We start from the raw sequence: 26,572 nt of genomic DNA, 5'->3' as shown, positions 1-26,572 counted from the left end.
CCAGCCTCAGTCTCCCCATCCGCGTCCAGTGTGCTTGCCTGGCAACCCCGTGGTGGAAACCGGCCAGCGGGGTTCCCCACGGGAAAGCAGACCAGCCCCTCCCGCGGCTGCTGAGACCCTGGGCCGGAACGGGAGGCAGGGCGCCCCCGGCCGGGAAGCGGCCCCAGCCCGGATTTCCCTCCCGGGTGGGGCCGCAGTGACTCACCCCTCCCCCTCCTCTCCCTCCCCTCCCCTCCCCTCCCCTCCCCTCCCCGGTTTCCGTGTTTGCTTCTCCTCTCGGCCACGTGGCGGCCGCTGCGCCCGCTCCCGCGGCTGCCCGCCGCCCAGGACCTGCGCCAGGAGACCGCTCCTACTCGCCAGGGGGCTTCGGGGCTGCGGCCGGTGCCCACCCACAGAACCCGGGTCGCGACTCCACCCCTCGTGCGCGCCCGCCCGCCAGCCCTCTTCCCCTCGGCTACCGCTGGGCCGGGCGCCACCTCCCGCCCCCTCGGCCGGCCGGACTGGGGAGGGGAAGGGGGCGGGCAGCGCCGGGGGTGTAACAGCTCCCGCCCGGCCCAGTGCCAGCTGCAGCCTCGCTCCGGCGCCCGGTGCCAGCAAGCTTTTTCTCCTCGAACGAAGGCGGAGGCTCGTGGCTCTTTGTCGGGGGCGGGGGTCCTGTCCCCAACCCCCTAGCCCTCTATTCACCCAAGACGAGGCTCTCTAATCACCCTTGCAGCTTGCTGCACTGCTAGTGGGTCGGCTTGGAACTGTCCTTGCTCACCCGCCTGCACTCAATACCAGCACCCCGCTACGACCCTTCCCCCCTGCCTACAAGTGGAGCTGGCTGGGGCTGGCTGGGCATCCCTCAGTCTCCCGCCGGAGCCTGCCCTGAGGTGCGAAGTGCAGGGGAAACATGAAGGTGGGTAAGGTGGGGTCAGGGTCGGGGAGGAGCCGAGGAGGGCGGGAGAGGAAGCCAACCCGGTGGGGAGTTTGGGTGAGAGAGGTTTGGTTAGTGGGAAACAGGGGAAGAGGGTTCCAGCCGCAGCCGCGCTTCTAGGGATCCCGCAGTCCACAGCCTAAAGCTCGGAGGGGTGGGATTTGTGCAGGGGTAGAGGCAGTGAGGTGGGGCAGAATTCCACAGGGCTCCCTGGGAGTCCGTGAAAGACCCCTCCGCATGCATCAGACCGGCTGGCCAGGGGAAGGTTTTCCTGCCCCTCCCCTCCGCTCCTGGCAAGGTTGCAGCTCCTCCGCCTGACCTGTCCAGAAGACTCTAAAGTAGTGGTTCTGTCTGGAGCAGTTGTGCTTTGGTTCCTGCCCTAGCTCATGGCTGTCTGCCTCCCACCCCTCGCCACAGGTGGGCTGGCCAGGTGAGAGCCACTGGCAGGTGGGCCCAGCTGTGGAGGAGAGCCCAATCCTGGGAGTTCCTCAGATAGGGAGCCTTCCTGACGTGGTGCCAGAGGGGACACTGCTCAACATGGTGTTGAGGAGAGTTCACAGGTCTCGAAGCTGCTCCTACCAGCTGCTCCTGGAGCACCGACGACCCAGCCGCATCCAGGGGCTTCGCTGGGTGAGTACTTCCACCTGTGGGCAAGGCCAGGGCACTTGGGCTGGCAAGGGCCAGCTGCTAGTAGACCAGCTTGCTCGTGGTGTGCAGTGTGGTACACATGGGGTGAATGGAGGACAGAGAGGCTTGGCTGAAGTGAATGTGGGTGGCTCATACTACTGCAACCTGTGTGTCTGTACCTCCATCTGGACATGAGGGCAAGAAGAATGGTCTTCGTCACGGATCTGTCACCTCTGAGTTCCAGGCAGAGTTAGGTGCTTGTGTGTTCTTTCTGGGTAGGGGTAGAAGATATGGGGGCTAAGTCAAGTCAAGCACTTACTGCGCTGGACATGTCACCGTGGCAACATACTCCTTTCCAGAACAGCTGAACTGGGCTGACTCTGCTTTTTGATCTCGGAGTGAGGGTTCATGTGTACACTGCTTGGCATGTGGCTCTCAGGGACTCGGGCAGGTTCTGAGAGGTTTACAGAATCCAAGATGACTTGAGGCTCCTTTTGCCAGTGAAAACAGCTCTAGAGCTGAAGGAATGAAGGACAGAGCAGGAGGGGGGAGAATGAGGGTGGCTGTGAGGCTTCCTGGAGTAGCTTCTCCTGGGATTCAGTGGCGTCTCTATTGTGTGTGCCCACCTGGGTGTATGGTGGGGAATGGTGTCCCAGGCAGGAGTGGATGCCAAACTTGGGACAGCTTATCTTTTATCAGCAAGTCGCTTTGATCGGAGCAACCGTCTTCCTCTTACCTTGTCCAGCTGCCATTTCTATTTACTGGAATAGGAGGCCGAGTTGAAAAAACTGAGGCCTGGCCAAATATAGGTGTCCCTCTTTGCAAGTGGAGCTAAGAGGGGAATCCAGGTCTCTGTCCCAACTCTTCCCCAATACTTTTCTCCTGGGTGGGTCTTTCTGATAAGAGGCCTCTGGGACCTGGTCCTGGTCCCCACCCCCGGGCCAGGTCACTGCCACAGCTACTGCTGGAGCCAGTGGGCTGGAACACTCCCCCCCCCCCCCCCCCCCCCGCCTCCTTCCCTCCCAGGCTATAATTACTTGTGCATTTCCTGTCCCCTTCATAGCTCTGGAGGGGAGGTAGGGGGTGAGAGGCAGAAGGTCAGGTACCAGGACAGTGAGCTCTCACTAGAAGATCTCCTGGGACCCAAAGTCTGGAACAGGGTGGAGGAGACTGCCAGGCTGGCTTCTGGCACCCCTGAGCCCCTAGAATCGCTAGGCTGGCCTGTGCCCTGCATAGGGAGGCCAGGAGGGTGAGGGTTGCTGAAGTGTAAAGGGATCAAGGTGCAGAACAAATTCCCCCTTTGCCAGGAGTGTGTACAGTGGGGAGAGGGGTTGGTGATAGAGGGAGCTTAGTTAGGGTTAGGGATATAGCTCATCAGCACAGCCCCTGCCTGGCAAGTATGAGGTCATGAGTTTGATTCCCAGTACTGAAAAAAGAGGGAACTTAGACTTTTAGGGCTGTTATCCCTGAAGGTTGGGGATGGGTGGTTTCAAGACATTGAAGGTTAGGGTTCTCTGCACCTCTGCTCCTGATGATGGCTTTACCCACTCAAGGCTCCCACCAGGAAGCAGTGATCCAGGACTGTGCACACCCAGGGTGAAGGAGAGCCCAAGCCCAAGGAGGACAAGGGTGGGACTCATCTGGCCACACTTACTTATTTACTTTCTTTCTCTTTTGTCTTTTTTTTGAGCCCAGGTCTCACTATGTAGTTCAGATTGGCCTTGAACTTCCTTTGTAGCCCAGGCTGGTTTCAAACTTTACAAAGATCCTCCTGCCTCAGTCTTCTGAGTGTTGGGATTATAAGCCTGCAACACAATGTCTGGCTTCACACTTTTCCTATTCTCTCTCTCTCTCTCTCTCTCTTTTTTTGTCTTTTTTTCCGTACCAGGCATGGAACTCACGACTGCCTGCTTGCAAGGCAGGCGCTTATGCCGCTGAGCTAAATCCCCAGCCCTCTCACACTTTTCCTTTTAAAAGGCCCAAGGGAAAGCCTATCAACCTCCCAGAGAGGGGTCTGAGAGAGCTCTTTCTGCTCCTACCAAAACAACACAAGTAAAAATGAAAGCAGAACAGCAGGAGGGTTTGAGGTTAGATGATAAGGTTTAAGGTTAGAACTTTTCAGGGATGTCAAGGTGGCACTGGAATGAGATGAAGAATGTCTTCTTTGGAAAATGTGAGGGGAGATGAGATGTTGTCTGACGTCTAAGGCTAGGGGCAAGGTCATGGTGACCTCTGGTGGCTCCCATAGATTCAAGGAAGCCTGGACTGCTTCTCTTTGAGTGAGTTTTTTTTGGGAGGTGGCCCTGTTCTCTATTTGCATGTTCTAATCCATGCAAATAATGGTAGTAGTTTATGGTTCCATAATATTGATTGTGAGAGCCTCGCATTTACCATCTCAGCTCATGGTAGCCTGTGGGATGCGTCCTGCCATTTTGCAGACAGGGCAGAATTGTACAGCTACTAAGTGGCAGAACTGGGCTTTGCTTCCAGGCAACTGGCTGCAGAGTACAGCACTGACCGTGGTGTCCTCTTTCCCTGTCCACTACTCACAGCCTGGCCTAGGACCTTAGGCACATCCAAGGGAACTGGTCTGACAGGTCCTCATGATGACTGGCTCTGTGGCTGTCCTTGGAGCCCCACCTTGACACTTAGTGACAGGGAGGGAGAATGGGACAATCTACTGTGCTGTGGGACCAAGCACCTTCTCTTCCACTGCAAATCCTTCTGGTCCAGGATTGAGAGGAAGACGAGGAGGTGAGGGCTTTCACCTTGTCCCACACCGCTGGCTCCTTTCCAACCGAGAACCTTTGAGCTAATACTCAAGGGTCTTGGATGAGGGCATGGGCCAGTGTTATTTTTGTACTGTGTCTAGGTAACAGGTGTCCATCTTGAAATAGTGGTGGATGGAGTCACTGTATTTAGCCTTTACTGAGCAGTTGTTGTGGGGACCCCCTGCTGATTGACTCATTTGAGCCTCACAATAATCCTGGAGACAGGTAATATAATTATATCAACTCTATTTTACAGATGAGGAAACCGAGGCTTTGAGAGGTCAAATAATCAACATGAGGCCATAGGACCAGATGGCAATTTGAGAAGCCAGGTGTTTAACGCTGCTGAATCTACACATTAGATTCCTGAGTAGTAGTCCAATTCCTGCCCATCCCATTGGTTCCCATGCACTGGAAGACTGCAGGAGAGAAGAAGGGTTCTGATAGCAAGCCTGTCTGACTGCCTGCCGTAGGACCATCCTGAGGGCAGAATACTGCTGCTCTGTGGCATCTGTGACACACAGAGGGTGAAGCACAGGGTAGCACCACAGTGACGGAGCACAGTGCTAAGAGCATACATGGGCTTTGGAGTAAGCCTGTGGATCCTATTTGCCAGCTGTAGGGCAGGTTATGTAACCTCTGCACCTCCTTCTCTCTCTGTGAAAAATGATGCAAATACCTACTTCCATGGGCAGTACTGGTAGCAGAATTGCTCAGTGGAAGCTTCAGTTTCTAAGCAGTTGTGTGACTGTAAGTGACTTCAGTTCACAGGGCATCTGCTTTCCTTGGGAAGTGAGAGAGAGGCCTTTAGCTCTCACATGTGGTGGGTGGGAAACAGGGACATTCTCTGTCCCTCTGCTTATCCTCTTGGGGTGGGACAGGAAATGACCAGCTTGGCTGCATGATTTGGCACCCCCTCCTAATGTGCCCTCCCAGGTCAGAATAATACCAGGAAGGGAACTGGTGCTGAAGCTTGGGTTGTGAGCACCAAAGGGAATTGGGGCAGGGACTGGGATGGCATGGGCATTTTAACGTGAATAACAAGTCCGTAGCACTCAGGTACTGTTTGTTCCAACAGGGGGGCCTGGCTGGGTAGCATTCCTGCCCTTCCTTTCTTCCCGGCTCCTCCTCCTCCTTGTTTCCTGTCATTAAGTCTCGAGGGCTCTGGATCTGGCACTGGATTGGGCCTTATGATCCAGACAGGGATACCCTTGGGACACCTAGTGACTTCCGTCCAGCTCTGGGCCAGGCGCCTGGGCATACCAGATTCAAGCCTCTGCCTGGGCACAGTGGCAAAATGCCTATGCCTAGGGACCTTCCAGCCGTAGAGGTGAGGACTCCGGCTGCAGTTTCCACCGAGGTCCTTCCCAAGGCCCTGAGTGCAGGTGGGCAAGCAGAAGCCTTGGTGAGGGAGGAAGTGGGAGACAGGCAGGTGCAGCAGGCAGAGCAAGGCCAAGAACGTGAGCCCTGGCGGGGAAGAGCTTGAGTTTATCCACAACCAGCTGCCAGGCCTGAGTACGCATGGCTGACTTCTCAGGGCACTTCACCTTTAGCCTTTTGTTTCCCCATGAGTCCCAGAGAACGGAGGATACCTGCCCTGATCATTCTACCCCTGAGTCTAGGTCCCATAACACCGAGGAGGTGGGCACGCCTTGCAGACTGTAAAGAAATCTGCCTTTGGGTGGGCAGGGCATCCTGTCCACTAAGATCTGTCCACCAAATCCAGTTCTCAGGGAGCCAAAAAAGGAAGCTTGTGAGGGGCTTCCATGGCTGACATCCCATGGGGTTCCAGTGTCTCCACCAATACCGAGGGAGGGAAGCCTTATTTATTTATTTATTTATTTATTTATTTATTTATTTATTTTTGTCTTTTTCCTTTTTATTGGTACCGGGGATCGAACTCACAACTGCCTGCTTTACAAGGCAGGCGCTTATGCCACTGAGCTAAATTCCCAGCCCCCAAGTGAAGCCTTATTAATCAGAGAGCCTGTGAAAGCCCAGAGCCACTTCACTGTACTGCCATAGTCTTGCTCATTTTTACAGGCTGATGGACTCAGAGCATCTCTCAAAAGAACAAAGCCTTTTAGCCAATAGCCCTATCCTGGCTCTCACTGCTAATGATAGCAGCTGAAATGTACATACAGCCTCATGCCGGGCAGTGGTTTAAACATTCATTGTGCATGAACTCTTGTAATGCTTCTTAAAGCATGTGAGTTGGTTATTATTACTATTTTATAGATTTTATACATTAGGCAACTGAGACAAGGAGAGAGTAAATCATTTGTTCAAGGTCACACACCAATAAATGAAGGATCAGGCATTTGAATCCAGGAGCACAGTTTTGGGGTTTACATTTTTAACAACCAGGCCTAATGGAGGCTCCCAGAGGATACAGGGTCTGTCCATGATCCTGTGCTAGGCAGAATATCTGGGCTGGGCATCAGGCCTGCTCCCTAGCCCAGGAGCACATGTCCCCTCCCCACCCAGCTGCTCCTCTCCTGACCCCTCCCAGGTCTTACATCGTGCCCTCAGGTTCCCCTTCCCCACACAGAGGCAGTTTCCCTGGGAGCCTGGGCACGCTTGGCCTTGGGGCAGCAGAGTGGGAATCTTGCAGCTCTCCTCCATAGGGTTACAGTGCTCCGGTGCTGAAGGAAGAAAAAGGCTTGATGACAGGGGGAAGCGGGTAGGGTGGGAAAAGGCAATGCCTGGCACTGGGAGTATGCCAGGGATGTTCATTTGTTGCTTAAGTGATTAATGGATACATTTGGGGCTGGGGACTGGGCAAGGGTAGGAATGAGGTAGGAAGGAAAAGACCCCATGGCTGCATTTGCAGGCCCCACACCAACCTATAAACTCTCTCTGCTATTCTCAGACGCCACTCACCAACAGCGAGGAGTCTCTGGATTTCAGTGAGAGCATAGAGCAGGTACAGGCTGAGAAGGGGTGGAGCTGGGAGGGGGCGGCAGGTGGAGGGGTGCAGGGTTTGAGCCAGCTGTGCCTGTTCTGCCAAGGCCTCCACGGAGCGGGTGCTCAGGGCTGGGAGATACCTGTACCGTCACCTGCTGGCCACCTGCCCAACCCTCATCCGAGATCGAAAGTACCATCTGAGGCTCCATCGGTGAGTAGGGTTTGCCTTTTCCCTCCCCTTCCCCATCTCTTTCCTTTCCCACCATATTCCAGGACTAATCCTGCTGCTAGGGGAAGAACCGGGCTTGGGTCTCCAGTGCGCCTTTCTGATGCAGAGTCCCTGTGCCTTCCTACAGGCAGTGCTGCTCTGGACGGGAGCTAGTGGATGGGATCTTGGCCCTGGGACTTGGGGTCCATTCCCGGAGCCAAGCGGTGGGCATCTGCCAGGTGCTATTGGATGAAGGTGCCCTCTGCCATGGTGAGCCCAAGCTGTGGGTGGACTGGGTAGTAGGCCTCCAGGGGGTGTTGCAGAGGGGGTTGGCACTGCAATGGGGACCTCATACCTACATGGCCTCAATTTCCTCTCCTTCCCGTGCCTGGGCCTTGGTCCCTCAGTGAAACACGACTGGGCCTTCCAGGACCGAGATGCCCAGTTCTACCGGTTCTTGGGGCCAGAACCCGAGCCTGCAGGAGCTCATGAGCTGGAAGAGGAGCTGGCTGAGGCAGTGGCCTTGCTCTCCCAGCGGGGACCAGATGCCCTGCTTACTGTGGCACTTCGAAAGCCGTGAGTTTGAAGCCCCATATCCCCACCTGCAGGTCCCATGTGGCACTTAGACTCCATAGACTCTTAGGCTCATCTCTGAGACCTTTGTCCTCTATTCTGCATCGGCACACTGTGTGTCCTCCGGCCCCTCCTATGTCCGGCCTGTTTCTGTCATCAATGAGAATGTGGGCCAGAGGACCTGGGAGGATCCTTCCCACTCTGAGTGTAGTCCTGGCTGAAAGAGGGGAGGCTTTGGAATCTGCAGACAGCTCAAGGTTCCAAGTCCAGCTCCACTGGCTACTAACTGGGTGACCTTGGGCCTTCCTCTTCTGTCAACCTAGAATAATAGAAGTTGCGTCACTGGGCTGTCAGCGGGGATGGAATCAAATAATGCTCTAAGGTGCTCAGCATAGGATCTGGCACCTGGGGCCCGCACCACAAAGGTTACCCCATTATTGATAAAGATCAAGGAGCAGGTGCCATCTGGCCCCAGGGCTGAGCCGGGTGGGCGGGGTGGCTCCCGTATCTGGCCCTGGGCCATGGTTCCTCACGTGCTTCTGTTACTTCTGTGGCCACAGCCCAGGGCAGCGCATGGATGAGGAGCTGGACCTCATCTTCGAGGAGCTATTGCACATTAAGGCTGTGGCCCACCTCTCCAACTCAGTGAGTCCCTGTCCTTTGCCCATCTAGACCTGTCCTTGTCCCAGCAGGTGACTCCTAGCAGGCTGCTGCTGCTGCTGGTTGGCAGTTCCCTCCCCACTGAATGTGAATAGACATTCTCAGTCTAATTTCGTGCCTTTGGTCTGAACACCTTCCTGCTGTGCGAGCTGTCTCTTGCACTTGCCCAGTTGTGTCCTATGAACACCTCACCTGGCCTGAAGCACTTGAGTCTTTAAACCTAATCCCTCCTCACCTCCACACTGACCCTCCTTTTCCTCCTCATAGGTAAAGCGGGAATTAGCAGCTGTCCTGCTTTTTGAACCTCACAACAAGGCGGGAACTGTGTGTAAGTTGGGCTGGGTGCAGGGGCTTGGATGAGACAGAGTGACAGTGAAGGCGGTGCCTGATCTGTACCTCTGTCAGTGTTTAGCCAGGGGGACAAGGGTACCTCATGGTACATTATCTGGAAGGGATCTGTCAACGTCGTGACCCATGGCAAGGTGAGCCCCTCTTGTCCTCCCAGCACCCTAGGTTGTTATGTTGCAACTGTGCCCTGGTCCACGTTGTTTGGGCAGCACCCTGGCTGGTCCCAAGGTTTCCAATTCCCATTTCCTGTCTGAGTTTGACCCAGCAAAGTCTGGGCACTCAGTAGGCTGTGACTGAGGCCTGACTGCAGGGGTTGGTGACCACATTGCACGAGGGAGATGACTTTGGACAGCTGGCTCTGGTGAACGATGCACCCCGGGCAGCCACCATCATCCTGCGAGAAGATAACTGTCATTTCCTGCGTGTGGACAAACAGGACTTCAACCGAATCATTAAGGTGCCTCATCATAGAGATATGATGTAGGGGACGGAGTGGGGAGCAGAGAGAGACTGCAGAGAGATGGTGCATGTGAGGGCTGGGTCAAGGACTGTAGGCTTGTGTGAGGAGGTAAAGCCCATAGCCGCTGAAAGGCTCAGTGCGATCTCAGTGTTTGGGAGCCTAGGGAGTATGGGGGACATGGCACAAGAGGAGGCAGTCTTGTGCAGAGTGGGTTCTCTACAGAGAAGGACTGGAGGAGGGGCTTGGGAAGGGGGTCTGGGGCCTGAGGCCTGTGTGAGGGCAGGGAGGTAGGTGTGCTTGGGGTCAGAAGGGCTGGAGGCAGGGTGCAAAGATGTCCTAGTCATGTTGAATGCTGGATGTGGCTTGCTGTCCAGGATGTGGAAGCGAAGACCATGAGGCTAGAAGAACACGGCAAGGTGGTGCTGGTGCTGGAGAGGACCTCTCAGGGCGCTGGTCCTTTGCGCCCTCCCACCCCAGGCGGGAACCGGTGAGGCACCACCCCCACTTCTCTCCTTCCTTTCGTAGCCTTCACTCCTTTATCCTGTGTCACATCCCTGCCCTCTGGGACTAGGATGTGCTCCCCAAATCACCTCCCTCTGTACCCCAAGGACAGGGGAAGAATGACGTCATTGATGATTAACTTCTCTCGGGGCCATGGGAGTGGGGAGAAATGGTGTAACTGCTACTGACTGGGTCCCTGCTAGGTACACAGTGATGTCTGGCACCCCAGAGAAGATCCTAGAGCTGCTGCTGGAGGCCATGCGGCCAGATTCCAGTGCTCATGACCCGACAGGTAGGGGCGGGAGACACCTTCCCTGCCTGTTCTCTGATTCACCCTGTGGTCAGCATAGCCTGGGACAGGTCCAGGCACCTGGCGTCTGATCTTCTTGGGCACTGGATTGGTTCACACAGCCATTCTACAGGATGTCTGCTTACCTGAGCTCTTGCTTGAGTGGGGAGGGTGCCTCACAGGGGCTCAGCATTGCTGGTCCTTGTGTGTGGAGCACTGTGGGGAAGGGATGCCCCCCAGCTGTCCTCAGTTGACTTGACCTCTGAGTTCTGCACTCCACCCTATCCCACAGAGACATTCCTCAGTGACTTCCTCCTGACCCACAGCGTCTTCATGCCCAACGCCCAGCTCTGCGCTGCCCTGCTGCACCAATATCCTCTCAGCCCGGCCCTGACAATGTCGGTGGGGGAAGGGATGGCACGTGCAGTGCAGCCAGGCTGTAAGGATACCTCTCAGATGCCACCCTTGGCCTGGGGCCAGCCTGTTGGTGGGGGCATCCTACTCTTCCAGTGACCCCAATAGCATGCCATGGTTCCCTTGACTGGCACTCACCTTCCATGCGGAGCCGGCAGAGTCTGCCGGGGGCAGTGAGCCAGAGCGCAGCACCTACATCTGCAACCGGAGGCAGCAGATCCTGCGGCTGGTCAGCCAGTGGGTGGCCTTGTATGGTCCCATGCTCCACCAAGACCCTGTGGCCACCAGCTTCCTCCAGGTACCCCAGGGGGGCAAGGCTGGCTGGGCTGGGGGGAGGCCCAGCGACAGCCATCTCAGGGAATCCTGGTTTTTCACAGAAACTCTCTGACCTGGTGAGCAGGGATGCCCGGCTCAGCAACCTACTGAGGGAGCAGTGGCCAGAGAGGCGGCGACATCACAGGTGACCTTTGCCTTCACTCAGCCTCGTGTACTAGGGATGGAGGATGCATGTGCAGGGCTGGCCTCTAGCTTTAGAATCCAGGCAGCACCACTCATTTCAGTTAGTGGCTTTTATTGGTCCCCTCGCTGTTCACCCCAGTGCCAGGTGTCCACCATTCCCATAGTCCGCAGTCACCTGCTTTGCTCCTGTCCCATCCGGAGTGCACCTCGGCTCTCACTTCCTCCACCACACTTGTATCACTTGCTATCTAAGTGGCAGTCCCTGCCAGCCCCACCTGTCTACTAAGCTTCCTAGACTGATACCTTCTGAGTTCTGATGGGGACAGAATGGGATCCAGAGCCTGGCCCTGCCTCTGTGCCCTGAGCGTGCCTGGTGCCCCCATTACAGCCCTTCTCTCTTGCTCCGCAGGTTGGAAAATGGCTGCGGGAGTGCATCTCCACAGTTGAAGGTACCTGCCCTGCACTGCCTGTCATCTCTCCTGCCCTAACTTCCTCCCTGGAGAGGCCGTGTGTGATCCTGGGGCCAGGCCGTGGCAGGGAGCAGAAGGAGGACACTGAGGCTTAGGGCAGCAGCTTCCTCTCCACCCCATGGGGCTTCACTCTGCGGGAGGCAGGTCATGCCCAGTCAGCTGGGATGTGAGGCATGGTTGCTAGGCTTGCCGAGGCCTGAGGGCTGCTGGTTGCCAGCTGTGGGGATCTAGAGGGAGCACAGGCCCCTCCTTTGGGACTGGGGAGTAAAAGAAAAGAGGAGATGTGACCAGAACCCAGACTGATTGAGGAACTGGGGGAGAAAGGACTTCAAAGCTAGATTGCGTTGGGAAGAAAATCCAAATGCCTCAGCCAGCCCAACTCACCTGCTCCTCTCTTCTGCTGGCTGGAGGCTCCCACTGCTTCTCTTGCAGAGGCATCATGGAGCTCACCTCAGGCCTCTGCACTGACCTGCTCAGAACTTTCCTTGCCTGCTTGGTCCCTTCTCCAGATAGTCCCTTCCTGTCTCCCCACCTAAGCACCCCCTCCCCCTGCATGACCCAGGTGTCTTCTGTGATTTTCTTCAAATCAGTCAGTTGTCACATCTCTGTGGAACCCTGCCGCACGGGCAAAGGCCTCTGCTTGGCAGGTGACTGACACCTGGGGACCCTCCCTAGCACACCAGGTGCTGTGCTAGCTACCTATGATGAAGCCATAGCCAGCAGAGCCACCCTTGGCCTGTGTGCTTACGGGCAAGCGAGGAGCAAGGCTGTGAAACAACCTCGTGATGTGCAAAGAACAGAGTCTTGGAAGTAGAGAGGGAGCGCTGACGAGGTTGTTGGGTTTACAGCAAGTGTTCTCAGAGCCGAATCTGAAGTCTGAGGGGTGAGCACAAAGAGGATCCCAGGATGACCCTGGGGGACAGAGAGAATGGACCGCAGAGGGCTGGAGAGGTGGGCAGGAGCCAGGGCATGAAGGGTTACCTGGCCAAGAGAAAAGACTGTGGCCTTCTTCTGAGATCAGTGTAGACATTGAGAGGTTTGAGCCAGGGGCTGCCAGGATCTGATTGGCGATTTGAAGGGGTCAGTGGAAAAGCAGGCTTATCCACAGACAATGAGTGCCTTGAGCTGGGAGCTTCCGCTGGCTCTGCTCAGGCTGACTGGAGGAGGGCTGGAGTCACCTGAGGGCCCAGGGAGGAGAACAGTTGGGCCATTGTAACAGGCTGGAGGAGAGGAGGAGCCTGAGGGAGGACTTGGCTTGAGAGGGGGTGGGGGGACCCCCGCAAATGTGTGGAGATGATGATAGGTCATGGATGGGGAAGCTTGCTGGCAGCATTCTGAGCTTCAGCCATGAGAAGGTGGGGCAGCCCTGTCCACAGAGGTTCTGCAGCACTGGCGGCCCACTGCTGGCCTACTGTCAGGCTTGACAACAGGTGGTATGGACAGGACATGGAAGGAGGAACAAGATTTCAGCTCTGACGTTCAGCAGCTGTGTGGCCTTGAGCATGTTAACTTAACCTGTCTGAGTCTCATTTATCTCAGCCATAGGGTACCAGGTGTCAGCCACCTGCCAGTAGAGGCCTTCACTCATGAGGCAGGGTCCCAGAGGGATGTGACAATTGGCTGATTTGAATAAAATCACAGGTCATGCAGGGGAGGGGGTGCTTGGATGGGGAGACAGGAGGGGCTCTCTGGGAATAGTGAGAGGTGCCTAATCAAGCAAAGAGCCAAGGAAGGTTCTGAGCAGTTCAGGGCAGAGTAATACTTTTCTCTAAAAGCTATTGTGACTATTTACATAGAACAGTGCCTGGTTTGTAGCCGATGATAGCTGAAGGAAGGAAAGGAAAAGAAGTCTCTGGATCTTTTGGGCACAGAGGAAAGGATGTACCCGTGGAGGGCACCGCCTTACCTACTCTGTCTCCTCCAGAGCCTGAGTCCCTGAGCCACACTTGGACTCAGGTTCCCGTGGCCAGCAGAGCCCTCTGGTGGTACAGTGCTGTCAGGTTCCTGCTCCTGGTGACACAGATGCCTCACTGTCCCCCCTGCATGCCGTCCCTGTGTCCTCTCAGCCTTACTTTCTCTTCTTCCCAGGCCCGGAACATACCTGTTTGGCTCCCCAGCCAGGATGAGCCTCTCCCAAGCAGCAACTGTGCCATCCGAGTTGGGGACAAAGGTAAGTGGTCCCAGCCAGAAGGACAAACAGAGCCTGGCTTCTGCACTCAGCTGTTTCTGCCCCTCTTGTGAAGAGTCAGCAGATGTCCTCTGCTGGGGATACCTGGGTCTGGGGCAGCACTCTGTGCTCTCAGAGGTCTCTGTTCCAGGATGCTAGGCAGTTGGCCTCCTGTGCCCCTGTCCTGGCTCAGGGTTCCTCTGGCCACCTGGCTCTGCGCAGCCTGCAGGTTTAACCTTTGCGCCTGTTCCCTGTTCCTGGGGGACCCTTGCTTTGTGTAGTTGGTACCCTCCCTCCCTGAGCTGGGGAGACCAGGCAGCTCCTCCGACCACTCAATCCCGTCCTCCTCCCCAGTGCCCTATGACATCTGCCGGCCCGACCACTCAGTGCTGACCCTGCAGCTGCCTGTGACAGCCTCGGTGAGAGAAGTAATGGCAGCACTGGCCCAGGAAGATGGCTGGACCAAAGGGCAGGTGCTGGTGAAAGTCAACTCTGCAGGCGGTGAGTTGCGACCCCACAGACCCTGAGGGAGAGGGCTCCTCAGATCTGCGCCCATATCCCCCAGATTAAGATCATCATCCTCTGCATCACTGTCACCAGTGCTGATGATAGGTAGCACTTCTGGGAGGTCTTTTGCATCTGTTCACCCTGCTTTATGTGCAGGGCTTGTGAACATGGTCTCTGGAACCTGCTGCCTGTTTTTGACACCAGCCCTTTGGCTCACTAGTGGTATGTCCCGGGCAAGGCATTTAATCTCTCTGTGCTAGATTTTGTCATCCATAAAGTAGGGATAACACAAGTTTCTGCCTCCTTGAAGAAATGAGCTGACCTACAGAAGTGATTAGGATAGTGTCTAACACATGGCCAGCACTGTGCAAGTTTAGTTGCTACCATTATCATTCTTAAATATGCCTTTAATCCTAATGATGATCCTATCAGGTTGGTATTTTTGCCCTATTTTCAGACAGGGAAACTGAAGTTTGGGGATTAAGTGGCTTTCCCAAGCTCACACATTAGGTGGGATGTAGATGTACATGGTCTTTGGCCTTAGGCAGTCTTTATTCATGTAGTCATTCAGCAAACATTTTTGAGGGTCAGCCATGGAGCAATAGTATATTAGAGGCCAGAGAGGTACCATGGCAATTAAGGTAGATCAGGCAGCTGGTTAAGGGTAGAATGGTAGCTGGACATGGTGGCTCACATGTGTAATTCCAGCATGCAAGAGGCTGATGCAGGGGGATTGCTGTGAATTTGTGGCCAGCCTGGGATCTATAGTGGATTCAAGGCTAGCCTGAACTGCAGAATGGACTTGCAGACTGGCACAGGAAACCCAGATCACCTGTCAACTAGCTGTGGCATCCTGAGCCTCCCTTCCTTGTCTTTAAAGTGAGCACTGTCATGGTACCCACCTGTACACAGGGCTATGGCTAGAGTAGAGATAGCGTGCGCAGTACAGAGTCAGGGCCTGGAATGCGATTGCATAAAGCTCATCAAGGCCTGCCTTCAGAGCACTTGGGGCACAAAAAGCCACTGTTCTCTGTGCAAGGCACAGCCCAGGCTGACAGCTGGAGCTCAGGGTGGCCAGGAACCATGAGCAGTCTGGGAACAATGGCGAGAGGGGAGGTGAGGAAAGCCTCTGCCTCCAGGAAGTGAGCTGAGGTCACTTGTGCTGTGTGCTCTGGGGAGCACTGCCCTCTGCCGACCATCTGGCGAGTTGCAGTTACCCAAGTAATTGCTGAGACCTGCTCTTGTGTAGTGACCTTTTAGACCACTTTGAGCTCAAAAAGCAGACCCTTTTAGTGCCTATCTGCAGACCACTGGCACCGTTGTCAGTAACCAGTATTCTTTTTAGACATTCTCCACAATGTGTAAATGTGTTTATAAATTATATATTACTTCACTTATATCACATAACTATAAAGCTATACATAAAATAGAACTAAATGCAAAACAGGTGGAAACAATAAAAATAAAAGCTAGTATTTTTCCTGGGCTCAAGGATGGTCATGCAAGTCTTATATTGAAGGTCACTGGTCTAGGGATGAGGTCTCAGACAGGACTAAAAACACAGTTCTGCTACACAACGAGCTGATAAAAACCAACACCAAGATTCACACATGGCATTTCCCAGTCTGCAGAGGGCTTTTCCTGTGCCTCGCATACATGCAGCTGTATTTATTGTGGTTAACTCATGTGACTTGTGAGGGAGTCAGGAAAAGTCCTAAGATCTCCATTTTCCAAAGGAGGAAGACGAAGCTGGGGAAGGCTTCTTCCTGGATCACCTTTTCATCCTCCACCCTATGCTGTCTTTGGAGAGGGGTGAGGGCACAGGGCATGCACCCAGCTTTCCTACAGCACCTGTTCATGGCCCTAACCACTGCTGGAAAAGGAACCTCCCAAGCAGGGCCTCCACCCGGTCCCTGGCCACCTTCCCAACCCCATCCAGCAGCCTCTGCTTTCTTTGCAGATGCCATTGGCCTACAGCCAGACGCCCGTGGCGTGGCTACTTCCCTGGGGCTCAACGAGCGGCTCTTTGTTGTCAACCCACAGGAAGTGCACAAGCTGGTAGGGCCCTGGGTGGGTGCCAGAGGCCAAGGAAGACCTCTTTTGAGGGCCCCAGAGGTTCTGGGAAGAGGTAGATCTGGCTGCTCTTGGGGCTGCAGGAAGAATAGGAAGGTGTGGACCTTAGGTGATGGGGAGATTCCAAAGATGAGGGGCGGATGTTGCTGGTTGTGAGCTCCCAAGGCAAAAGAGGACCTGCTCTACTTAGGGGATTCGAAGGAAAAAGAAGCCCACTACTGTATAGGGGAGTCATCAGCAGGATGACTCCTTAGGAAACTACCTTCCAGCTGCTGCAACCCCTAAAGCCTTCCACTCCTTGCAGTGCCTTACTCCCAGCCATCCCTCCTCCAGAGGTGTAGAACATTTGCCCCAAGCCCTCTGTCCCTCCCCAATCCCACCCCTCAGATTCCTCAGGCACCTTCCTGGGTATTCTTCTACCTGCAGACCCCACACCCCAAGCAGCTGGGGCCCACTGTGGGCTCTGCAGAGGGGCTGGATATGGTGAGTGCCAAGGACCTGGCAGGGCAGCTGACAGATCATGATTGGAGCCTCTTCAACAGCATCCACCAGGTGCGTGAGGTCGGGCTGTAGGATGAAAGGGCCAGTGGGGTGGCCTGTCCAGCGCACGCTGACCCTTTCTCTTCCCACCCAGGTGGAGCTGATCCACTATGTGCTGGGTCCCCAGCACCTACGGGATGTCACCACAGCCAATCTGGAACGCTTTATGCGCCGCTTCAATGAGCTGCAGTACTGGGTGGCCACAGAGCTCTGTCTCTGCTCAGTTCCTGGCCTGCGAGCCCAGCTGCTCAGGAAGTTCATCAAGCTGGCTGCCCAGTAAGTACATTCAGCAGGGTGCAGCATGTGTCTGGAGTCCTGGGGACGCCTCTCCTGCTCACTCTATTGCTGAATTTGTTCCCGTGTTCCTATGTCCCTGGAGGCTTTGCCCTGGGCCTCCCCACCCTGCCCTATGGAGCAGGACCCTAAACCCTAAGCCTGGCTGTTGGCTTGGGGCGGAGTGAGCATGGCTGTTTTCCCTGAGCATCTCTGCATCCTCTACTCACAGCCTCAAGGAGCAAAAGAATCTCAATTCCTTCTTTGCCATCATGTTTGGCCTTAGCAACTCTGCCATCAGCCGCCTGGCCCATACCTGGGAGGTAGGTGCCACTACAGGAGCCCAATACTGAGACTAAGTCTCTTCCCTGTCCTGGGAGTCTGGGCTGGTCATGGGGCTCCCTGTCTGGAGCCCCATCCAGTGGTGGCAGCTCATGGCCTCTCGTTTACAGCGGCTGCCCCACAAAGTCCGGAAGCTGTACTCAGCCCTGGAGAGGCTGCTGGTGAGTGCTGGATAGGGCTCCTCCCTCTAGAATCCCCAATTCTGGGCTTCCTGCACCCTCTTCCTGTGTATGGCCGGGCTCCAGGGATCCTGACACAGAACCAGGGCCTGGTTCCCTCTGGCTGTGTGTGGGCTGGTTGCGGGGGTGGAGTATGCACTGTGTGATGGGATTGCATGGTGAATTATATCATACGATGTGTACCCAAGGGGACATTTGCTGTGGCTGTGAGATCCGTGATAACCAGGGTGGAGTTCAGGGGCTGTCCTAGGGGTGAGGTGCTGGGTCATCAGGGGTGCTACACTGTAGCCATTCTGCCCAGGGACCAGAAGTAGGCTTGGCACTGAGCACTCATGGTGCTGAGGCCAGGGTTGATCAGGGGGCCCTGCAGGACCTCAAGTGTGGTGTGGGCCAGGCCAAAGATAAGGCGTGAGTTGTGAGGCTGAGCCCTTTGCTTCCACCAAGTTTTGAGGGTTCTGAATTATTCAGGAGAAAGAGAAACAGTTGTTATCAGCACAGCCCTGGGAGCTAAGAAAACAGTTTACCTCTTGGGACTGAAGAACTTCAGAGGAATTTACACACCAGAGAGAGAGGGAGGGAAGGTGAGGTGAGGATCCCAGAAACTTCAGGGCCTTGTGAATACGCCCAACCCATGAAGTGTCCTTAGTAGTTCAGGAAGCCATGAGTGTGCAGGCTGGCAGTAGCAGTGGCCTATCACAGTCAGATGGCCAAGTAGCAGCTGAGCATGGAGCCTCTCTCTGGGGCCAGCCAATGGGTGGGATATTTGGTTGTGCTGGGTCTGTGGTGGGTGATAGTACCCACCCCACCCTCACCATGACTTCCCCCTCAGGACCCCTCGTGGAACCACCGAGTGTATCGACTGGCCCTCACCAAGCTCTCCCCTCCCATCATCCCCTTCATGCCCCTTCTTCTCAAAGGTAAGAGGACCAGCGGGCACCTTCTTGCTTCCAAGCTGATGCTGTCTCTTTGGCTACCCAATACTGTTCAAGCTATTACACCCAGCTCCCGGGGCCTGCACCCTGGGGAGGGTGCAGATGAACTGCAGTTCACAAACTGGAAGGGCTAAGACAAAAGAAAAGAAGGTTGTGCTAGAGAGCTGTGGTCTAGGCCCCAGAAACTCCAGGAGGCGCTGCAGGTCAGAGAGGGCACTGTGGGATGGCACGGCCACCAAGCTCCTCATTATTTGCCTTCACCTTTCCTGGACTGCACCAGGGAGGAGGAATTTAGGGACCTATGAGCAAATCATCCCTTTGCAGACATGACCTTCATCCATGAGGGAAACCACACACTAGTGGAGAATCTCATCAACTTTGAGAAGATGGTGAGTTTAAAGAGAGTAGGTACCCACCACTGGCGTGAGTTGGGAGATGGGATGATAGCCTGAGAGGGTAGAGAGTCGGAGGTGCCAACACTTGTTGGGAAAGCCACAAATGTGATTCCTGTTAAACATCTTCTGGCTTATTCTTGCGCACTGATGGGTCTGCTTTCTGCTGGGGCCACAAAAGTGACAGTGTCAGACATTGCACCATCCAGTGGTGGCCCCTTCTGGCCTCATCTGAGTCTCCCCTGACCTCTGTTCTCCTTCACTTCCTGGTCCTGCTGTCTTCCTTCACTTTCTGCATGTGCTGGGGTGAGGTAGCGCGGAGCCCAGCACTTACAGACCCTTAGTGCCTAAGAGTACCCAGGTCAAAGGAGCTTGGATTTCTAGCAGGATGGGGTGCCGTCCGCAGGCCTGACCTCATGCCCTTGTGTTGCCCACAGCGAATGATGGCCAGAGCTGCACGGTTGTTGCACCATTGCCGAAACCACAGCACTGGTGAGAAGCCCAGTTCCCCTGGGTGGGAGCCCTGGTGTCCCTAGGGGATGCTGACGTGGCTGGTCCTCCTAACTCCCACCTTTCACCCCACCCAGTGCCTCTCTCACCTCTTCGGAGCCGAGTTTCCCATCTCCATGAGGACAGCCAGGCATCGAGGATTTCTACATGTAAGTGGGGGGAAAGGTGTACGTACTGATGGTAGTGAGCCGTGGCTGGCATTTGCGGGGCCCTTGCTGCGTGGCAGGGACAGAGCCAGGCCCTGCACAGTACCTGTGTGAGGCAAGAGAAGCTGTTATCTTAAAGAGGAGGGAAGACTGGGAGGCTGAGGCAGGAGGATCATGAGTTTGAGCCCAGCTTGGGCAACTTAGCACAACTTTGTCTCAAAATAAAAAAAGTGAAGATCTGTAGCTCAGTATGAAGGCCCTGGGCTAAATCCCCAGTACTGAAAACAAGAAAAAGAAGAGGACAGGCGTGCTGAAGCAGCTTGTTAAGGACCGCATAGTTAGTGATGGACCCAAACCAAAGCGTTTTACTCTAACTGCATTTCTTTGGTTGGACCTTTGTCTTATGAAGTAGAACTAATCAGAATCCATGGTTCATGGACTCTGTTATAGGCCATGTTTATTTTAATGCATGTATTTATTTCCATAATGTATACCTCTGGGCCTAGTCCAAGTATGAGAATATTGGTAATAATTTACACCTCCACTGTCCGCTTGCCTCTCCTCACCCACCATTACCACTGTCCTCGATTTTCACTTATATCTCACATATTTCACTCACAGTATCCGGGCTAGCAAGGCCTGATGGTGCATGCTTGTAATCCTAGCACTCAGGAGGCTGAGACAGAAGGACTGCCATGAGTTTGAGGCCAGCCTCAGCTATGTAGTGATTTCAGGGCAGCCTGGCTACATAGCAAAATGCTATCTCAAAACAAAAACCAACAGTAAAACATAATATCCTGAACTATTCACTTTTAGTTTTTGAAAATTACCTTATCTCACACCTACACATACACCCCTTTGAAACTCTTCATCTATAGTATATATGCTGTAACAAAATATTTTGAAATTTCAGTTCATTGTGAACTGAGTAAAACGGATGTTATACTGTATGAAACCTTGGGGATCTGCTTTTTTCAGATACTTCAACATTGTGCTATTCTGTGCCCTGCGTCCATTGGGGTGCACAGTCCTGGGGCCTAGTGGTGGTGGCCGGTGGCCGGTGGGCAGTACACACAGACAAGGCCCTGCTGCTTCTTGGAGCAGGAAGGGTGGGGCTTTCTGCAGTGGACCTCCCTGACTGCTTGCCCTCCCCCAGGCTCGGAGCAGTCCCTGAGCACCCGGAGTCCAGCCAGTACCTGGGCTTATGTCCAGCAGCTGAAGGTCATCGACAACCAGCGAGAACTCTCCCGCCTCTCCCGGGAACTGGAGCCCTGAGGAGGGGCTGGGGCTGAAGCAGGCACTTCCCACCGAGAAAGCCAGGGCAGGCCCGGGCTAAGGAGCCCACAGGCCGGCCGCAGCTGGGCAGGGCTCTCCCTGAGTGGACTCGAGGCCCTGGAGTGGGCAGCATGGAGACAGCTGTCCCCTGTGATGACTGGCAGCTGAGAAGGACCTCAGAGTGGAACTGCGCTGGGACCCACAGCCAAGGAATGGGGGATTGCACAGTGCCAGGAGTGGGTGGGAGAGCTGGGCAAGGGCTGGACTCTGTTCAATAGAGAGCTCTCCTCACCAGGCTTTTTCCAGCATCTTGGCCTCATGGCTCTGTCATCTAGCCCTTGCCAGGCCCCTGCCTGAGTTTGTTTTTGCACTGGAGAGACTGCATATGCATGGCATGTGTGTGGGGCCTGGCTGGGAGGATCGGGGCGGGGAGTATTGCTTTTCTTTCAGAAGCATCTGAGATAAACAGCTGGGTGTGGGCAGGGCTGTTTTGCTGGGAGTGGTGGTCCCTGAGGAGCTGTATTGTTCCCATAAGTTAACAAAGATATGTGTGTTCTGAGGCCAGCCATGTGGGGGTGTGGCAGAGAAGGAGCTGTGGAGAGGGTGCTGGTGGGCAGCCCCACCATACATGGTCCCTGGGACCAAGGCAAGGCCCTGGGACAGCTGAGTGCTGCCCAGATGTACACCCTGGCCCTGGGACCTCAAGCATCCAGAGAAACGAGAATCCATTCTCCATGATGGAGCCTATTACAGTTGAGATGGTAGCTAGCATCTTCTCCCTTCTTTCTCCTAATTCCATTCCCTGTTCCTGGTGTTTACTGTTTCTACTGGGGCCCCAGAGGTGACAGTGGAGGCCTCTGAGGGGCTAGGAAACAATGGAGAATGTGCTGTGTGAGGTGGAGGCTGCTGAGGATGGCATCCCTCCTTGGGCTTACCAGGCATCCAGGAGACCGTGATGGATCCTCCAGCAAGCTCTGTTCAGTTAGGACCTCACTTTCCTGCCCCTGCAGCACATCCCTTGGGACCCAGAAGCTTCAGGCAGGGCCCACACCCTTTCTGTTTTCCCTACCCCAGAGCTGGTAGCCACAGGTTTTATCTGGCTCGAAAGAGACCTCAGTGTCCAGGATGAGCCTGAGTGTGCTGTGATGAAGCCGAGCCCTAGGGTGGCTGGAGGAAGGAGTGCCACAGCCGCAGCAGTGGGAGCAGCTGGTGTGGCCTCTGCCCTTGCTTGGCAGGTGCAGCAGCTCGCTCAAGTGAGACACACCTGCCTCACCCTGAGTTGGGTGCTGCCAGACTCAGCCTTAGGTCATGGCACATGTGTCAGCAGCCCCCAGAGTACTGAGCCCTTGGCAGGGAGGCAGGACAGTTGGGATTAGTCCTCAGGTTTCTAAAGAATCTGATCAAGTCAGTTCATTTCTCCATCTGCAAGACAGGTGTAATGATTCCCGTCCCACTGTTAGTGACAAAACTCCTGTTCCTGCCTCTGTGGCAGAGGTGACTTACAAGGGATCCCTTGTTTGAAGCCTGATGAAGGGGCAGCATCACCTGGCTGAAGCCTGAGGTAGACATTGAAGTGGAGCCCATGGCAGGTGTGTTAGTCACTTTCCTGTCACTGTGATGAAATGCCCCACCCCTACAATTTAGAAGAGAGATTTATTTTGATTTGCAGTTTCAGTGGAGCTAGGCCATGGTTAGCTGGGTCCAAGACAGAAACGGCATGGTGGAAAGGCCTGCCCAGAGGAGGGCTACTCACGTTGTCAGGGCAGCCAAGAGAAAGGGATAAAGGGACAACTGTGAGAAGCCAGGGACTAGAGCACACCCTTCCTGGTAACACTCCCGGTGACCTGCAGCCTCGTCAAGCCCCACCTGCTAACAGCAAGCGTGCTTTAAATTCATCAGCAGTCTAATCCACTGGCAAGTATAGTGCCCCCCCCCCCCAGGATCCAGTCATCTTTCAAACAGGAGGCTTTGGGGGACTGGCCCTGTTTAGGTCCAAACCATAACAGCAGGGGTCACCACGCCAGATCTCTTCCCTCTGAGTGGGGGTGAAGGCTCAGGAGCATGGGCAGGAAGCTTACTGAGCTGAGCTTTGTGACCATGCCTTGGTGAGTCCGGAGTCTGAGGGGCTTTCTTTTGACTGCATTTTCTCTTGGTGTTTCGACCAAACCCACACCAGTCAGCAACCCACAGTTGATCTTCACCAGCTTCGAAGCCACTAGTTCACACCTGTGTTGCAGTGGAACGTCTCTGCTACACGTGGGGCTTCTATCTTGGATGACCCTTAGCCTCCAGCTGCCTCAGTTCACCTGTTGAACCTGTTGGGGAAACAGTGCCCTGCGAAGGCTAGAGGAAGATCGAGAAGCAGGAGGCTGAGAAGGAGAAGCAGAGCCCCCACATGATGGACGGATGTAAAAAGCACAAAACAAAAAAACTGCTACTTAAAAGAAGATGAAGAAGAGAAGGAGCATGTGTGCATAGGCATGTGCGTCCTATGGGGAAGAACAGGCCAGAAGGGCCATAACCACATATACACACCTCACCCGCAGCTTCCCTGTGAGGCTGCAGGCAGGCCGAGAGGGCGCAGGCACCATTTGGGGGAACAGTAGAGTGGTTCTGGGGTTCTCTGCCTGCAGCCAGGCCTTCCCTCTCTCCTCCAGGCCACTCAGCAATGGACAGAGATGGAGCCCTCACCCAGCACCCGCATGTCCCTTCTCACCTCTGGCTTATAGCAGGGTGAGGAGCAGTTCTGTTCCCACAGGCCTCAGGGCTCTGTCCCCAAGGACACTCAGCTTCCCATGCAGCAAAGAGGTGTCTTCCTGACATGCAGTTATGCATAGGAATTGTGAGACTAATAGCCTGTGATTTGATCACTGTTTTTGTCCTTGCCCTTCACACTTCTGCATCTATGATGTTTCTATGCTGATGATAGGTAGGTATTACAGGTGTTTTTATTCCGATTTCAGCCAAAGAAACCAAGGCACAAAAAGATTGGCCTTTGGTCACATAACTCCTTAATAATAGAGTGGCTGGGTGAAATAATTGAATATGGAACAGCTATGTTCTTATCTCATGTTCCTATCATCTCCCTGAAACCCAATGTAGAAATTTTTTTCTCCTCTGCATTTTATTTTATTTTGGTTTTGGTCCTGGAATCAAATTCAGGACCTGACACTTGCAAGGCAGGCACTGTGCCATTGAGCTATATCTCCAACTCCTATTTTCAAGCATTTACTATGGGCCTGGTGGCAGCTCTGAATAAGACAGGCAGCCTTGGCCCTCATGGAGCCATCCTCCCAGCTGGGCAGACAAGTCCTTTGGAAGCAGATGTTTCAAGGTCAAGTCCAGAGCACTGTAGAAGCCTGGAGTCCCTGTGTCTCACCACTTACAAGCACTGAGGCCAAGAGCCATGGTCGTGTGGGAGTGTGGGTTCATAGCCCCAGCCATCTGCCCCTTTCTGGCCCTGCACACTGCCTGCCCAGCTCTGCCTCCCTTGCTGGCAGTGACCCCAATTTCCTATGGGCACACACACCCTGAGCATCAGACAGCACAGCACTGGTGGCTGGAGGGAATGCAGGCCTGGCAGCTGTCAGCCCTTCTTTCCTCTCCTCCACGGCTCTATAGGTGCTTTAAGATACATGCTTAATCCTGCCTCCCACACAAAGTTTTGGGCGCTGGTCTGAAATAAGTGTCCCTTAGGCCAATTCAAGCACTCTCCTCCAGATCCTTGACTCTGAGCCTTGAGCTGCCACCCTTCTGGCAGCCCGCGGTGAGATAGCTTGCAGCCAGGGGACAGGTAGCTGCTGTCCTTTCCGTAATGATGACAGAACTGCACTTACTCAGAGAAGGTAAGTCTGACTCACATCCTTATCTTTTCTCCCATGCCTGGCGGCCTTCCTGAAGCAGGTAGCCTTGATGGGGTCACTAGGGCTGCTAGGAGTAGTAGTTGGATTTCTAAGGAAGGTGCCTGCTGGCCTGCAGAGCAGGAAGCAGCAGGAGCTCAGGATGTGGGGGTTCTGGTTGCTTGTGTGTGTGGAGATCTGGCCAGTGTGGAGTGGGTTAGGGTCCCTGCAGCGAGCTCAGGGCCCCGGCATTCTCACAGGTATGTGACTTGTGGGCAGCTGGTACTGTTGCTGGGTTGCTGACTGTAAGGCAGTTCAGGCTTTCCTGGCATTTGGGGACTTTAGCCATGGAGGGTGGAGAGAGAGTGACTTTCTGCTGGAGCAGCAGAAGGCTCCACACTTAGGGGGTGTCCTAGAAGACAGCTCATCAGCCAGAGCCTGAGGCAGCATATTAGGCAGTGTGAATGCAGGAGACCGGCCTCAGTTTCCTCCTTGATAAAAAGTTTTTGAACTAGAAGTGTTTAGGGGGATCCTTATAGTCCATGATTTAGGCAGCCCTAGGCATCGTTAGGTGAGGTAGTGCAGATCCTCCAAGTATGTTCTCTGGGCGACCTCTAGCCAGGGCTGCCCCTGGAGGACTAGTTGGCTGCACGCAGTTGTATTGCAAGGGCTGCTCACACCTCACCTAAGCTTCACCTTCCACAGCCGGCCTGAGTGCGTGACTGTGGAGTTCAGTTGTCTGTAAAGGGGATCACAGAGCACCCCAGGTGGGGATGCAGGGAGAAGTAGGGGACCAGCTGTACCCGCTCAGCTTTGCTGGGGCTGAGCCTTGTAGGTCCTGGAGGGAGAGCCAGCGTGTGCAGGCGCCTGGAGGAGGGAGGCTTCGCCTGCCATCTGCATTTCTTCTTTTGGTTCTGGGCTTCCTGTTAAGCAGCTGCAGCTGTCCTCAGAGCCCAAGCTCTGTTGGGTTGGGGGCTGGAGACAGGGCTTTGTTCCCATCGAGGTTCTTAACCAGAATCAAGTTACCTTTGACAGCAAACCAGGTGAATCAGGCAATGGGATTTCCTGAGGGACCAGCGTCCATAAGACCTGAAAACACTGCTCACTTTTTACTTTTACATTTATTTTTGAATTCTAAAAATAAAAAAATTACATTATGGGGAGTTTAGAGATGTTACCACTTTCTCATGCTTCATATGTCTGTTTTTTAAAAAATTAATTATTTTATTGAGACAAGATCTCATCATGCAGTTCAGGCTGGTCTTGAGCTCACTTTATAGCTTAGACTGGTCTTGAACTTGCAAGGATCCTCCTGCCTCAGCCTCCTGAGTGCTGGAATGGCAGATACGCACCACCACACCTGGCTATGAGTCTATTTTAAGTGTCATATTTTAGGGAGGACTTCCCTAACCATTCTGTCTAAATTAGGCCCTTTATGGCTCTAATATATATGTTTAAAGAAGAAAAAAGCCACAAAATTTCAAAACAAGATAATACGAGAGTAACAATGATTGTTAGCAACACTGCATATTGTTATCTTCAGAGTAATTAGGGTACCAGATACAGGCATGAGATATTGTCCAAACAATATTAGCACAAACATTTCAACGAACTGAGAGAAAGTAGCTGTATAACTATCTTAACTATCTTGTTTATGTATAAATATTTTTCCTTCCTTCCTTTCCCCTTTCCCCCATCCCAGTTTTTCTTTTCTTTTAAACAGTTTCTTCCCAATTATAATATCTGTTGTACATTTTGGGTCCTATTTTCTTGTTCAGCTTCTCACATTAGTGA

The 26,572-nt window shown here is 54.2% G+C and overlaps 1 protein-coding gene across 3 annotated transcripts; it reads left to right on the top strand.

Annotated features, from left to right (window-relative positions):
- The first annotated feature begins 597 nt into the window (after positions 1-597).
- Rapgef3 (Rap guanine nucleotide exchange factor 3) lies at positions 598-21,503 on the top strand. 3 transcript variants are annotated; one of them, XM_003476077.5, is made up of 28 exons: positions 602-898; positions 1,334-1,546; positions 7,187-7,240; positions 7,326-7,432; positions 7,578-7,699; positions 7,837-8,005; positions 8,563-8,647; positions 8,930-8,990; positions 9,068-9,144; positions 9,321-9,467; positions 9,845-9,957; positions 10,175-10,263; positions 10,553-10,631; positions 10,813-10,972; positions 11,052-11,134; positions 11,543-11,582; positions 13,692-13,773; positions 14,125-14,271; positions 16,238-16,335; positions 16,777-16,902; positions 16,985-17,166; positions 17,396-17,486; positions 17,616-17,666; positions 18,514-18,601; positions 18,941-19,005; positions 19,446-19,500; positions 19,596-19,667; positions 20,821-21,503. In XM_003476077.5, exons 1-28 carry the CDS (start codon positions 893-895, stop codon positions 20,937-20,939), a joined length of 2,781 nt encoding a protein of 926 aa, XP_003476125.1. In that variant the 5' UTR covers positions 602-892; the 3' UTR covers positions 20,940-21,503. The 3 variants fall into 3 exon arrangements, 2 of the variants coding, with proteins under 2 accessions (XP_063110695.1, XP_003476125.1); XR_010049236.1 differs by lacking the exon at positions 20,821-21,503 and having other exon boundaries at positions 598-898; positions 18,897-19,005; positions 19,596-19,649; XM_063254625.1 differs by lacking the exon at positions 18,941-19,005 and having other exon boundaries at positions 598-898.
- Positions 21,504-26,572: the final 5,069 nt, after the last annotated feature.

The sequence above is a fragment of the Cavia porcellus genome, unplaced genomic scaffold, assembly GCF_034190915.1.
Source record: "Cavia porcellus strain 051 isolate PalLab524CR breed Dunkin Hartley unplaced genomic scaffold, mCavPor4.1 scaffold_8, whole genome shotgun sequence".
Lineage (NCBI taxonomy): Eukaryota > Metazoa > Chordata > Mammalia > Rodentia > Caviidae > Cavia > Cavia porcellus.
The sequence above is the reverse complement of the archived record's forward strand: the minus strand, read 5'-3'. Positions and strand labels throughout refer to the sequence as shown.

Excerpts from the sequence above, each read along its gene's own strand:
- Rapgef3 (XM_003476077.5), top strand. Across the intron at positions 13,774-14,124 it reads CATCCGAGTTGGGGACAAAG|TGCCCTATGACATCTGCCGG; the intron begins GTAAGTGGTCCC and ends CCTCCTCCCCAG. Across the intron at positions 19,501-19,595 it reads TTGCCGAAACCACAGCACTG|TGCCTCTCTCACCTCTTCGG; the intron begins GTGAGAAGCCCA and ends CACCCCACCCAG.